General features: G+C 37.8%; 1 protein-coding gene across 1 annotated transcript; it reads right to left on the bottom strand.

Moving 5' to 3' along the window:
• Window positions 1-9,108: 9,108 nt before the first annotated feature.
• LOC142740826 (uncharacterized) lies at window positions 9,109-12,638 on the bottom strand. The gene is made up of 2 exons (XM_075850249.1): window positions 11,594-12,638; window positions 9,109-9,189 (listed from the first exon to the last, which is right to left on the bottom strand). Coding segments are annotated over exons 1-2 (855 nt in total). The 5' UTR covers window positions 12,448-12,638; the 3' UTR covers window positions 9,109-9,188.
• Between the last annotated feature and the right edge of the window lie 1,909 nt (window positions 12,639-14,547).

Raw genomic sequence — 14,547 nt, 5'->3', positions numbered from 1 at the left:
AAGGATTCAGCGTAAGATACAGCTGCTCTATATACAGGATACAGAGAAGCTGTATCTCAAAAAAAAATATTTTTTTTTTTTAATGAAAACAAATTATAAAGTTGCACAAAACACACTGACGGACATTTTAGATAAAAAAAAAAATCCACTTCAAAGGGGTACACAGCCTTTAATGCAAACAATCATATCTTTACTAGGGGCTATTGAGGGACTACATACAGGATTATGTGACAATAAATAGCATTATAAGTGACAGCCAGCACGGTTTTACTAAGGACAGAAGTTGTCAAACTAACCTAATCTGTTTTTATGAAGAGGTGAGCAGAAGTCTAGACAGAGGGGCCGCTGTGGATTTAGTGTTTTTGGACTTTGCAAAGGCATTTGACACTGTCCCTCATAGACGCCTAATGGGTAAATTAAGGACTATAGGTTTAGAAAATATAGTTTGTAATTGGATTGAGAATTGGCTCAAGGACCGTATCCAGAGAGTTGTGGTCAATGATTCCTACTCTGAATGGTCCCCGGTAATAAGTGGTGTACCCCAGGGTTCAGTGCTGGGACCACTATTATTCAACTTATTTATTAATGATATAGAAGATGGGATTAATAGCACTATTTCTATTTTTGCAGATGACACCAAGCTATGTAATATAGTTCAGTCTATGGAAGATGTTCATGAATTGCCGGCAGATTTAAACAAACTAAGTGTTTGGGCGTCCACTTGGCAGATGAAGTTTAATGTAGATAAATGTAAAGTTATGCATCTGGGTACCAACAACCTGCATGCATCATATGTCCTAGGGGGAGCTACACTAGCGGATTCACTTGTTGAGAAGGATCTGGGTGTACTTGTAAATCATAAACTCAATAACAGCATGCAATGTCAATCAGCTGCTTCAAAGGCCAGCAGGATATTGTCGTGTATTAAAAGAGGCATGGACTCGCAGGACAGGGATGTAATATTACCACTTTACAAAGCATTAGTGAGGCCTCATCTAGAATATGCAGTCCAGTTCTGGGCTCCAGTTCATAGAAAGGATGCCCTGGAGTTGGAAAAAATACAAAGAAGAGCAGCAAAGCTAATTAGGGGCATGGAGAATTTAAGTTATGAGGAAAGATTGAAAGAATTAAACCTATTTAGCCTTGAAAAAAGACGACTAAGGGGGGACATGATTAACTTATATAAATATATTAATGGCACATACAAAAAATATGGTGAAATCCTGTTCCTTGTAAAACCCCCTCAAAAAACAAGGGGGCACTCCCTCCGCCTGGAGAAAAAAAGGTTCAAGCTGCAGAGGCGACAAGGCTTCTTTACCGTGAGAACTGTGAATCTATGGAATAGCTTACCACAGGAGCTGGTCACAGCAGGGACAGTAGATGGCTTTAAAAAAGGGTTAGATAATTTCCTAGAACAAAAAAATATTAGCTCCTATGTGTAGAAATTTTTCCTTCCCTTTTCCCTTCCCTTGGTTGAACTTGATGGACATGTGTCTTTTTTCAGCCGTACTAACTATGTAACTATGTAACCATCGTCCAGTACAACATGCAGTTTTACCAAAAGTCGGTGCGGTTTTCAAATGATTGTTATGGTTTGCAAAAAACTGCATGGAAATTAACAATTATTTGAAAACTGCGCTGACTCGTGGGAATGCAGCATGTTGCGTGGTTTGCAGCTGTATCATTGTAAGACAGCAGCTACTATATGTATATACTGTACAGGTATGATCCCACAGGACGGATACGTTGTGTAAAAGCATACAGCGTATACGCCCTGTGCACCGCAGGGAATTCCGGAAAACTCAGCAGAAAAAATGAATACTTACCATGGCGACGCTTCCCTCCTACATCCTGCAGCCCTGGGATGACGTTTCATCCCATGTGACCGCTGCAGCCTGCGATTGGCTGCAGCGGTCACATGGATGAAACGTCATCCCAGGAGGCCAGCCCAGACAAAAAAACTGAACTGGCAAAAACACACAATTTGCTGCGGCATTTGCGACATAAAATGGTGCGTGAATTGCTGCGTTTTTCTCAATGTTGCGAGATGGAGACGTCTCCTATGAAAAACACAGCAATTCTGCACACTTTCCGTAGCGGGAATTGACATGCTGAGGTCTGTAAATTCCGCACCGCAGGTCAATTTCGGCTTGGAAATTTTACACAGTGTGTGGGGGACATTTGTTAAATGTCATCCACTATGCTGCTACTGTATTCTGCTGCGTTTTCCCGGCCGGAAAAAACGCAGCAATTCAGGAGTGTGTGGACGAGCCCTTACCACAACGAAATCCATTGGTAAAATCTGCAGTATTTAAACTACGAGTGAAATAAATACAGCTATAGCGCACTCCACTTATACACACACACACACACACACACACACACACACACACACACACACACACACACGTACCCATCAAACACACTATATACACACACTATATATACACACACATGTACACTTCACATACACTATATATACACACACATGTACACATAACATACACTATATATTTACACTCATGTACACATCACATACACTATATTTACACATACACACACACACACACACACACACACACACACACACACACACACACACACACTATATATATACACACACACACACACACACACACACACACACAGACACACTCACATGGATGTACACATCACATACACTATATATACACACACACACATGTACACATCACATACACTATATATACATCACACACACTATATAGATACCCATGTACACATCACAGACACACAAATATTCACATTACATGCACACATTATACACATATAAAGTACACATTGTAAACACACATGCACTTACTTTTATGTAGGATAATTGTGAAGGGAGTTCAGCAGTTGATGGGGGGATTCTTCACTCCAGCACTTCAGCTCACAGCCCGACATGGAGCCCGTCGACAGTCTCCCCAGGGTGTGAAGAGCAGGGAAGGGGGGCCAGAGGGGGAGATTTTACACAGGGAGATTTAGTAATAGCAGCACAGATCACGGCTGCTATTACAGTCGGACGGCAGTTCTTAGCAGCTGTGCCAGCCGCCCCCTTACAAAGGCTGTACCCTGCCGCCCGAGCCGACACTGATCGTTTGGACGGCCAGCAGGCGGCCCACTGCTCAGCGGCCCGTCTGGCATTTGCCAGAACTGCCAGACGGCCAGTCCGGCCCTGCCCCTCCCTCCAGCTTTAGTTTCACAATGTGTGAAGCAGCTTCATCCTGATAGGACAGCATCAGAGGCTGTGAGGTAGCTCCACCTCAGGAGAATCGCTGCTGTTACCTCCCACTTGTCTAATAAAGGCTCATTTACATATTTAGAAAAATGCTCATAACTTTGCAAAAAATAAACTTTAGAAAAAAACAACAAATCACACTGTAGTTATCAGCAGCAAAGCGTTTATTAGATTAGTTAGGAGATAAGGAATTGATAAACTGGTGACAGATCCTCTTTAACAAACCTCTCACCACTCACAGTGTATAAAATTCACAGGGGATTCTAAGCATACCCTATCTGTTGGGAAAATGAATCGGATTTCATTTATTGCTATGCAAAGAGTGAAATCTGCAGATATTTTTGCAACAAAATCCACGTGTAACAAGTGTGGAATTCATTGCGGATTATGGTGCGGCTCTTTAGGTTGCTTCCAGTGTGTCATTTCTATGATGTGTTTGAACTTAGCCTTATAGTAGTCATTTCTAAGCATAAGGCCTTATTCACAAAACGGGGGAACCTCGGACGTGAAGAACATCACTTTTTTCACGTGTGAGTGCCCCCATGTTCGTGTGAATCTAGCCTAAGTATAAGTTATACAGCATTATAACAATCTGTACTGGTGAACCATGGGCAAACCTAAAGCATATATACACACATTTTATTTGGAAGTTGCAAATTAATTTAACACTATAGAAAACAATAGAAAACAATGATTTTTTTTTTCCTTTTTGAAACAGATTGTTTTTCATTTAGAAGCCAGCAGGTGGTGTAATAATAATAGGAATCAAGGCCAGAAAGTTGTCAGGCTCCAGCTTAGAAGACGATCAAGTGCAATTTCACAAAAAAGTATAATAAGAGCATTACAGGACAATAGACTACCTTACAGATCTATATAAAATGTAGCCAACAAGAAGGAACAGTGGTTGCATCCAAACAAAGGATAATAAAGGAAACATAATAAAATACACGTGTATGTGTGTTTACATAAATATGTGATACAAGACATACCTCCCAAGATTTAAATCTTCATTCGTGGGACATTTTCAACCCACAAAACCTCTAAGAAACGCCCACTTTGGGGCATATTTGTATAAGACACACCTCTTTGACGTCTCATGAAAAAAAGGGATATAACACCATCTCTGTCTTTTGCATCAAGCTATTAGGTGTAGAATTGTATGCACACAGGCCCACATTTATTATTCAGTTTCAGTCTGATTTTGGCGGAAAATACACAGCTTAAAAAGTTTATCTTCTGACTTAAAGAAAAACAAAAAAAAACAGGCGAGAAAAAATAGACATGGACTATCTGTAAATGCACTTTTTAGACTCATTTATCAAAGACAAAGCTTAAAAAAGATGCACATTAGTGGCACAAATGTACGGGTGCTTATAGCAGTCGTAAATAGTAATTCAAGCCATTAGACAATTGTAGATTTATTTAAAGGTGTTTTCAAGGCACAGAAAATTATACATAAATCAATTTATCATTCAAAAGATAATAACTTATAAATATCCATCTTGATTCCCAATGCAGCACTTTGTGACATCATATCTCACTCCTACTGTTGCCAGAAGTTCAGTAGTTCCTCATCTTGTATTGATGTGTTGTCTCAGTTTGTCTGCACTATGAGCAGGACTAAGGCTCTATGCCCACTCCATTTTTTTCCTTCAGGGTGCTATCCATTGTTGTCAATGATAGCACCCTTAACCCATTCATTTCAATGCGGCCATGCACACTTCCGTTGTTTTAACGAAACCGTTGAGCCGTTCCGTCAAAAGTAGGGCAGGTCCTACTCCTGCCCGGTTTTAATGGAACAGTCTCGGCCTTCTCATTGAATTTGGTCCGTGAAACAATGGGCTGCACGCAGAAGCCGTCCGCATGCAGCCCGTGTGTGACGGGACCGTCAATAACGGACGTTCAACGGCCGACGGAAGCGTGCATGAGGCCTATCCCTCCCTTCACTGACGACAAATCATTGCAAACGTGGGCTTATCTTATCTTCCTATACAAAGCCCGGCATTGGAAAGCAAGATATATATTAGTAAGTTATTAGCTTTTGGATGATGGATTGATTTATGTAAAATTTTCTGTGCCCGGAAAATTCGTTATCAATTGACTGCAATCCTTGATAACTATCCAGCCCACGGGCCCTATCGCAGTTGCGTGGTCTTCCTCAATTGGTGATTTTTACTGCTTGCAAACTGCATAGATAAATGTATGTGCCCAAATGTATGTACAGATGTAGCAAGTGCCAAGTTAACACAGGCTGCGCTACTCTATTTATGTACGTTATAATATTGTTCTAGAATGGTGAGTTACGTAAAAGTCCTAGCTCACCATGGTGTCCTACGGAAATAGAGTAGTGCGCCATTTGGCAAGTTGGTGCTTGCTAAATCTGTTTCAGTTATTTTGTTGCCTTAATGAACTGGGCAGAAACATGAAAAATAAGCATTTTCGTATACGATTCTTATCTGTTTTCTATGCATTAGCTATTCCTCAGCATCACTTGCATTCTGTTCTTCAAATCGTTTTTTTGTACGATTTTTTTTATGCTAAAAAAGTAAGGGATGTCATTTAACTCTCATTAGAATATGTTGTCCTTACACAACACACCTATTGCATCGAGTAGTGGCAGCACAAAACATTCACATGTATATCAGGGACCTCAAATATCATTGTCCTATTGTTCTGTGACCGCAAAAGGAACTGTTACTTTAATAGTGTTTTATGTACCTGACAAGTGACTGGGAAACACATTCTTTGAACTTATATGATGTGACATTTCTGGTTAAGGAAGGAAAAACAAGTGTTTGATTGCCTTCCTTTTTTGAAGTAGACTCCCAGCTTGAAATATTAATTAGTTTGCCATAAAATCTTATAATACCTATATTCAACAACAAATTTATTGACTTTTACCCACCTACATAGCACTATGACCATTCTAGAAATGTGGCTGAAAAAATGTGATGCGTGTAATGGTAAGTATTAGTCTTCTGGTCTTTTGAGTGCTCAACAATTTTTATGCCATAGAAAATGTTTAACAAAAAATAAAAATGTGGTGCTTAGGCTCTATTCACATCTGCGAAGCCCCTGTATAACATTTCGTTGTTTTGGACATATAAAATAGCACAACATGCAGCACTATTTTGTATGGCAAAACAACGGACGGAAACCTGACGAAAACCAATAAATTGGGTTCCGTCGGACACCGTTGTTGTTCGTCATGCAATGGATCCGATTCTTCAGTTTTTCTGATTAATCTGTTTCTATGATGGAACAGAATAACTGAAAACCTAGCGCAGATGTGAACATAGTCTTAGTTGCATTATGTAAAGCAATGCTAGGTATTTAGAGGACTAGCTTGAAGCTACTGTGCCCTAAAGTAAAATCTGTAACAGGGCCCCCCTCCTCCATGTGCCATTTATAATACAGGTGTCTTTTTTTTTGTGGTTGAGGGGTCTCTTTGGGCTTGGGTCTGAGTGTGAAGACTACCTCTGCACCTTATATATCTAGAGATATAGCAGTAGCCACTTTGAATGAGAACGGAGGCACTACGCAAAAAGAGCTATGCTATTGATGTATCATGCCGGCAGTTAATTTGGTCAATTTGTACATCCCTGAAGGTATTTCATGAAAAAGATTACATTTCAAAGGAAGGAACTTAAAAGGTTTTTCCCAAGTTGAGTCATATTTTTTTTTTAAATGCATCCTAAACCTAAATAAAATTCTAAATCTAGTGTTGTAAAAATTTGTAAAAAATTCCTTCCCTAACTACCTTTTTTTCCAGCTAGATAGCGTTAATCAGCACACTGACATCCTCTCCTAAGCACGGAGAGGATATCATTGCGCAAGCGCGGCCACCACTAGAGGAAAACAGTGTTGGCCGGATGCCTGGACAATGAGGAAGAAACAAAGATGCAACGAACAAGACTTTGAGAGGAAATCCCAGGAAAAGTACATCATTTAGAAAAATAAAGGTAATTACAAAAATGTATATCTTTGCATGGTTGAGCAAAATAAATAGAATTATAAAGATGGGAATAACCCTTTAAGTATGGTAGAGATCTTTAAAATATACAGATTTTTACATACATCACCGGGTTCATATTTATCTACAAGACTTGATTAAAGTTTTAACCCCTTAATACCGAAGGTGTTTTAAGCCTTAGTGACAAGAGCAATTTTCGCAGTTTTGCTATTCACAGATGTAACGCAGTATAACTCTATAGGTGTTTTATGTATCGATGTGAATTTTGCACTGTTTTCTTGGGGCATGTAGTGCTTCCTTTTTGTGGTATATATCTATAGGTAACATTTTTATTACTTTTTTATAGCCGTGGAAAGACAGAAAAAAAAGAAAAATTTAGATTTTTTATCATTTAAAATGTAACAGTTTGAAAATAAAAGTAATTGTATCATACAAATGTATTGAAATATATTTTTTCATTTATCCTGATCATAAGGACACCTGACTTGGACGTGTGTGGTTAATTTTTTTGGACCAAAAATATAGTATAAAACACAAATGCCCCTTTTTTCAATTGCGCACAAATATGTCTTCTCAGTGTGTGTGGGTTGAAACGTTGCCTTACTTTTGCGGATGTTTTGACAATAAATATAATGTTTAATTGAAGACCTGGAGATGTGTGCTGTTGTCCTACCACTTTTTTGAGGATATCCTGTGGATATGTCATAAATGTCCTTCATTGTAAAACCCCTTTAGCTGAAAAAAAGGCGAATATAATAAAAGCTAAATATATCTATTGAATATATATATATATATATATATATATATATATATATAGCAGAAGAAAATTTGCAGCACTCCAACATGAAAAAAATGGTGGTTTATTCAATCCAAACTAACAGCAACGTTTCAATCCTACAATAGGATCTTTATCAAGCCTAGTGACACATCTACTCAGCAAGTTTATATATGTTTGAGACTCTTTTACATAATTAGTCTCATTATAAAACAATCAAATACAAAGTGTATGAAAACAAACATCATATATTGTGTACGGTATCATCATAAACATAGACATGATACAGAAAATACAGAAGTGTGTATGTGACATCGTGAATAACAATACATAATAACAAAAACATTAAAAACAACTGATTACATTATAATCATTTATGCAGCAGTGGTGTAAAATCCATTGGCATATCCTCACTCACCAATCAGAACTTCAGACTCAACTACTCCATTCAAGTGTGTTGCAGCACTCTGCTGCATCCCTCGTGGTAATTGAAATTCGACACATCAGTGTAATCCCCCGAGGCGGAAGTAAATCATCACTCCGCAGCAGAGAGCATAGATCGCATCCATATGATGTAATGCGTGTCAATGCGTTCCACTGAGTCGCCCCATGTATCATGGCATCGTAAGTTGCTAAGCAACTGCTGTAACATTACTATAAACATCCATTGACACGGCTATGTCAGTCAAAAAGTCATGAATGTAAAAAATACAGATATATTAGTAAATGCTCCCTATAGTAAGTGATGGAGATATTAGGAATATCTAAAAGTAGCTTTATATCGGCTTTTAAAGATGATCCACACGTGGGTTCAAAGACCTCTGTATACAACCAAGTACTCAGAACGATCTTGTTCCCAGAGTTATGGGACCACATAGTCACGTCTTCACGTGTCCAGGATGTCACATTATCCTCATACGTGTAACGGACCCATATTATCACACTAGTGATATGATATATCATAAGACAAAAGAATGCATGAGAATCCCTCTCGCTTTTAATATCTCTCTATCACTTAGAAACCTAATAGGAGACTAGAAACAATTCAACAAATAATAAACATATTTTATTGATGCAATAAGACTTGATGCATTGAACATAGCCCCGTCAAATATCATAGTACAATAACATTGAAAAATAATTAAAGAAGTTCCGAAGTTCTGTTGGGAGTGGTATTCCAATCTAAAAAAATACAAAACATAATTGTTTTTAGTATTTATAAGACATTGACAGTAAATATGAGATATAGATATTGATATTAATGTGTCAACAATCATCATACTGAAGAGAACATCAAGAGAACACGAGGGAACGGAGCTCATGAGGCTATTCTATCTACAACAAATTCTACATTAAGTCCACAAGGTTTTAAGGAGTTCAGTAAAAATATCCATCTTAATTCTTTTTTGTGTAAAACCAGATGGCGATCACCACCAAATTGTAATGGAGGAACATGGTCCAGAATCATAAATGTTAGATCCCTTTCATTGTGACCATGTTCCGAAAAATGTTTAGCTACAGGTAAATCAAGTTTCTTTTTACGTATAGAAAAACGGTGATTGTTTAGACGAGTTTTAAAGGAACAGGTGGTTTCACCCACATAAAGGAGGCCACAGGGACACCATAGCACATGTATGACCCACTCTGAGTCACAGGTGAAATTGTGTTTAATTTTAAACTGTTGTCCAGTCAACGGATGTCTAAAAAATTCCCCTTTGCACATCAAAGCACAATTAACACATCTGTAACATGGAATATTGCCAGGTTTTAGTGGTTTAAAAATAGGTTGTGTCGTTTTCTTATGATCTGGCATTCTGGTTTTCACCAGTCTATCTCGAAGATTTTGTGGGCGTCTATAGGACATAAGTGGATCATTATTCAATACATCAATGTGTCCAAAACTATTGCTAATAATTGGCCAATGTCTATTCATAATTTTGGAAATGTCTCCACTTCTATCATTATAAGTAGAGATAAATGGAATACGTTTCCGTTTTCCATGCGCTGACGGTTTTTTAGACTGCAATAAACTGTCCCTCGCTACATTATCAATCTTCTTTCTATGTGTCCACAGTAATGTTTTGGGGTAACCTCTTTGTAAAAAGTTACTAACCATAGTGTCTAAAGATATATCAAGATCCTCCTGTCTGTCGGTATTGCGTTTGGCCCTAATCATTTGGCTGTACGGCAAGGACCTTACCATACTTCTCGGATGGCAACTATCAAATCGTAACAGAGTGTTCCTATCGGTCTCTTTCGTGTACATTTTAGTTCTAATTATATTATTCACAATAGATACAGTAACATCCAAGAATTGGATATTATCCATAGAATGTATCATCGTAAATTGAATATCATCATCTATTGAATTAAGAAACCTATGAAAATCAATTAATGTAGTGACAGTGTCAGTCCAAATGAGGAAGATGTCATCTATGTATCGCCACCACTTCAAAACATGTGAGAAGTGGTGGGATACATAGACCGACCCCTCCTCAATGTTGTCCATGAAAATGTTGGCGTACGTGGGAGCCATGTTAGACCCCATGGCCGTTCCTTTCAACTGAATATAATAACTCTCTTTGAATATGAAATAGTTAGATGTCAAAATAAGTTCCACTAATGAAATAATAAACTCACAAGTAGCATTGTCATAGTCAGAAGTCAATAATTTACGTCGTACAGCATCAAGACCCTTGTTGTGATCAATCGAGGTATAAAGAGATGTAACATCAAAGGAGACCAAAATGGACCCCTCTGGTAGTTTTATAGATTTTAATTTCTGTAGAAAATCAGTGGTGTCTCTAATATAAGATTTGGAGTTAATAGCAAAATTTCTCAGCACTTTGTCCACAAAGATAGAGATGTTACTTATTAATGAGCCCCGGCCAGATACAATAGGGCGACCTGGTGGGTTCATTAAATCTTTGTGGATTTTTGGTAATATATATAAGCAAGGAGTAACAGGAAATTCAACAGTGAGAAATTTATGTAGCATTTGATCAATTATATCTTCATCTAGAGCTGTTTTAATAAGTGAAGTAATTCTTTTTGAAATATCCTGTCTAGGATCATTTTTTAGTACTCTATATACATTGGTATCTGCTAGTTGTCTGTAACATTCTCTCAAGTACATATCTGAATCCATAACCACGATTGCTCCACCCTTATCAGCAGGTTTTATAGTGAGATCATGGTTATGGATCAACTCATCTAATGCCACCATATCAAGAGTAGTCATATTAGGCTGTTTAAAGCTCAATTCACACGTTTGAGACCTAAGTAAAGCAATATCTTTCTGTACTAGTTCTCTAAAGGTTTCTATCGCATGTGATGCTATAGGAGGTTGGAACACACTCTTATTAAATAACCCCAGTTTTTTAAGTGATAGTATCGGAAGGGTATCCTGTATTACTGTATTAACCGGTTGTGTTTCAAACCAGACCTTCAATTTAATAGATCTGACAAAACTGTAAATATCCAACTCTAATTGAAACCAATCAATATGCTGATTAGGGCAAAATGACAACCCTTTTGATAATAATTGTAATTGTGTATGAGACAATTGATGTTGAGAGATATTTACCACTGTGGTTTGGGCAGAGTCCTCTTGGTGCTGTCCTGCACCGGTTTCTGCCCTTTCTGATGAGTAGATTTTTGAAAACGGGTTCTTCCTTCCTCTGCTTCTCCTACGACCTGCTCGTCTGGTTTTCTTCTTTTTGATTTGTCCAGTGGGCTGGAATCTAAAAAATCTTCATTATTACTTGGAGGATATTTCTTAGTATGGAATTGATTACGGGAATCGCTTTTATTGAAAGCCGGTTCATTGCTTCTTTTGTTGTCACGTCTAAAGGCTCCATCAGCATAATTGAGAGAATTGTCCCAAGTGTAAACACGTCCCATAGAATAATCTGTTTGATCACGGAACCATTTCTTCTTTTTGGTTTCTTCTATATCCATCCTCACTTTATTGAGCGTCATACGTAATTTCTCCATGTGTACATTAAAATCATCAGTTTGCACCAACGTTTTGAGTGTGTTCTCCAAATCTTGTACTTTCACCCTTAAAGATCTCAGATCTCTCTGCAAAAAATCCATATTAAGTAATATGGTTTCCAAGGCATATTTGCTTGCGAGTTGCTCATTTTTATTCCTGAACTCTTCGTGTTGCATATGCATCGTTGGTTTAAGTAAAATTCTCATCCCCCGTGGGATCATGTTGTTTCTATAGTATTGTCCCAATGTGAGTAGATGTAATTCAACATTAATCAGACGTCGTGACTCAAATTCCAGATTTCTCTTGATGTCAGTAATAGAAGGAACACTTAAAAATGACACATCACCCTCCGCTCCACTCAGGATTCTTTCAATGTCCTCTTCAGTAAAAACAGCAGCAGTATTGGATGAAACATTCCCAGCAGGTATATTGACCTGCTCCATGTTAAACGAGTAAATGATGGTTGAAAAAACGTGGTGCAAGCTAATGGAATCCAGATATAGCACACAAGAAGACAGCAGCACTCACTAATGAATAATCGACCAGGTGCCCAGCAAAACGTCCCGATCCTAGGACGTATAATGATATATAGCAGAAGAAAATTTGCAGCACTCCAACATGAAAAAAATGGTGGTTTATTCAATCCAAACTAACAGCAACGTTTCAATCCTACAATAGGATCTTTATCAAGCCTAGTGACACATCTACTCAGCAAGTTTATATATGTTTGAGACTCTTTTACATAATTAGTCTCATTATAAAACAATCAAATACAAAGTGTATGAAAACAAACATCATATATTGTGTACGGTATCATCATAAACATAGACATGATACAGAAAATACAGAAGTGTGTATGTGACATCGTGAATAACAATACATAATAACAAAAACATTAAAAACAACTGATTACATTATAATCATTTATGCAGCAGTGGTGTAAAATCCATTGGCATATCCTCACTCACCAATCAGAACTTCAGACTCAACTACTCCATTCAAGTGTGTTGCAGCACTCTGCTGCATCCCTCGTGGTAATTGAAATTCGACACATCAGTGTAATCCCCCGAGGCGGAAGTAAATCATCACTCCGCAGCAGAGAGCATAGATCGCATCCATATGATGTAATGCGTGTCAATGCGTTCCACTGAGTCGCCCCATGTATCATGGCATCGTAAGTTGCTAAGCAACTGCTGTAACATTACTATAAACATCCATTGACACGGCTATGTCAGTCAAAAAGTCATGAATGTAAAAAATACAGATATATTAGTAAATGCTCCCTATAGTAAGTGATGGAGATATTAGGAATATCTAAAAGTAGCTTTATATCGGCTTTTAAAGATGATCCACACGTGGGTTCAAAGACCTCTGTATACAACCAAGTACTCAGAACGATCTTGTTCCCAGAGTTATGGGACCACATAGTCACGTCTTCACGTCAATTGTCTCATACACAATTACAATTATTATCAAAAGGGTTGTCATTTTGCCCTAATCAGCATATTGATTGGTTTCAATTAGAGTTGGATATTTACAGTTTTGTCAGATCTATTAAATTGAAGGTCTGGTTTGAAACACAACCGGTTAATACAGTAATACAGGATACCCTTCCGATACTATCACTTAAAAAACTGGGGTTATTTAATAAGAGTGTGTTCCAACCTCCTATAGCATCACATGCGATAGAAACCTTTAGAGAACTAGTACAGAAAGATATTGCTTTACTTAGGTCTCAAACGTGTGAATTGAGCTTTAAACAGCCTAATATGACTACTCTTGATATGGTGGCATTAGATGAGTTGATCCATAACCATGATCTCACTATAAAACCTGCTGATAAGGGTGGAGCAATCGTGGTTATGGATTCAGATATGTACTTGAGAGAATGTTACAGACAACTAGCAGATACCAATGTATATAGAGTACTAAAAAATGATCCTAGACAGGATATTTCAAAAAGAATTACTTCACTTATTAAAACAGCTCTAGATGAAGATATAATTGATCAAATGCTACATAAATTTCTCACTGTTGAATTTCCTGTTACTCCTTGCTTATATATATTACCAAAAATCCACAAAGATTTAATGAACCCACCAGGTCGCCCTATTGTATCTGGCCGGGGCTCATTAATAAGTAACATCTCTATCTTTGTGGACAAAGTGCTGAGAAATTTTGCTATTAACTCCAAATCTTATATTAGAGACACCACTGATTTTCTACAGAAATTAAAATCTATAAAACTACCAGAGGGGTCCATTTTGGTCTCCTTTGATGTTACATCTCTTTATACCTCGATTGATCACAACAAGGGTCTTGATGCTGTACGACGTAAATTATTGACTTCTGACTATGACAATGCTACTTGTGAGTTTATTATTTCATTAGTGGAACTTATTTTGACATCTAACTATTTCATATTCAAAGAGAGTTATTATATTCAGTTGAAAGGAACGGCCATGGGGTCTAACATGGCTCCCACGTACGCCAACATTTTCATGGACAACATTGAGGAGGGGTCGGTCTATGTATCCCACCAC

Source organism: Rhinoderma darwinii, chromosome 2 (assembly GCF_050947455.1).
Source record: "Rhinoderma darwinii isolate aRhiDar2 chromosome 2, aRhiDar2.hap1, whole genome shotgun sequence".
NCBI classification, from domain to species: domain Eukaryota; kingdom Metazoa; phylum Chordata; class Amphibia; order Anura; family Rhinodermatidae; genus Rhinoderma; species Rhinoderma darwinii.
The sequence above is the reverse complement of the archived record's forward strand: the minus strand, read 5'-3'. Positions and strand labels throughout refer to the sequence as shown.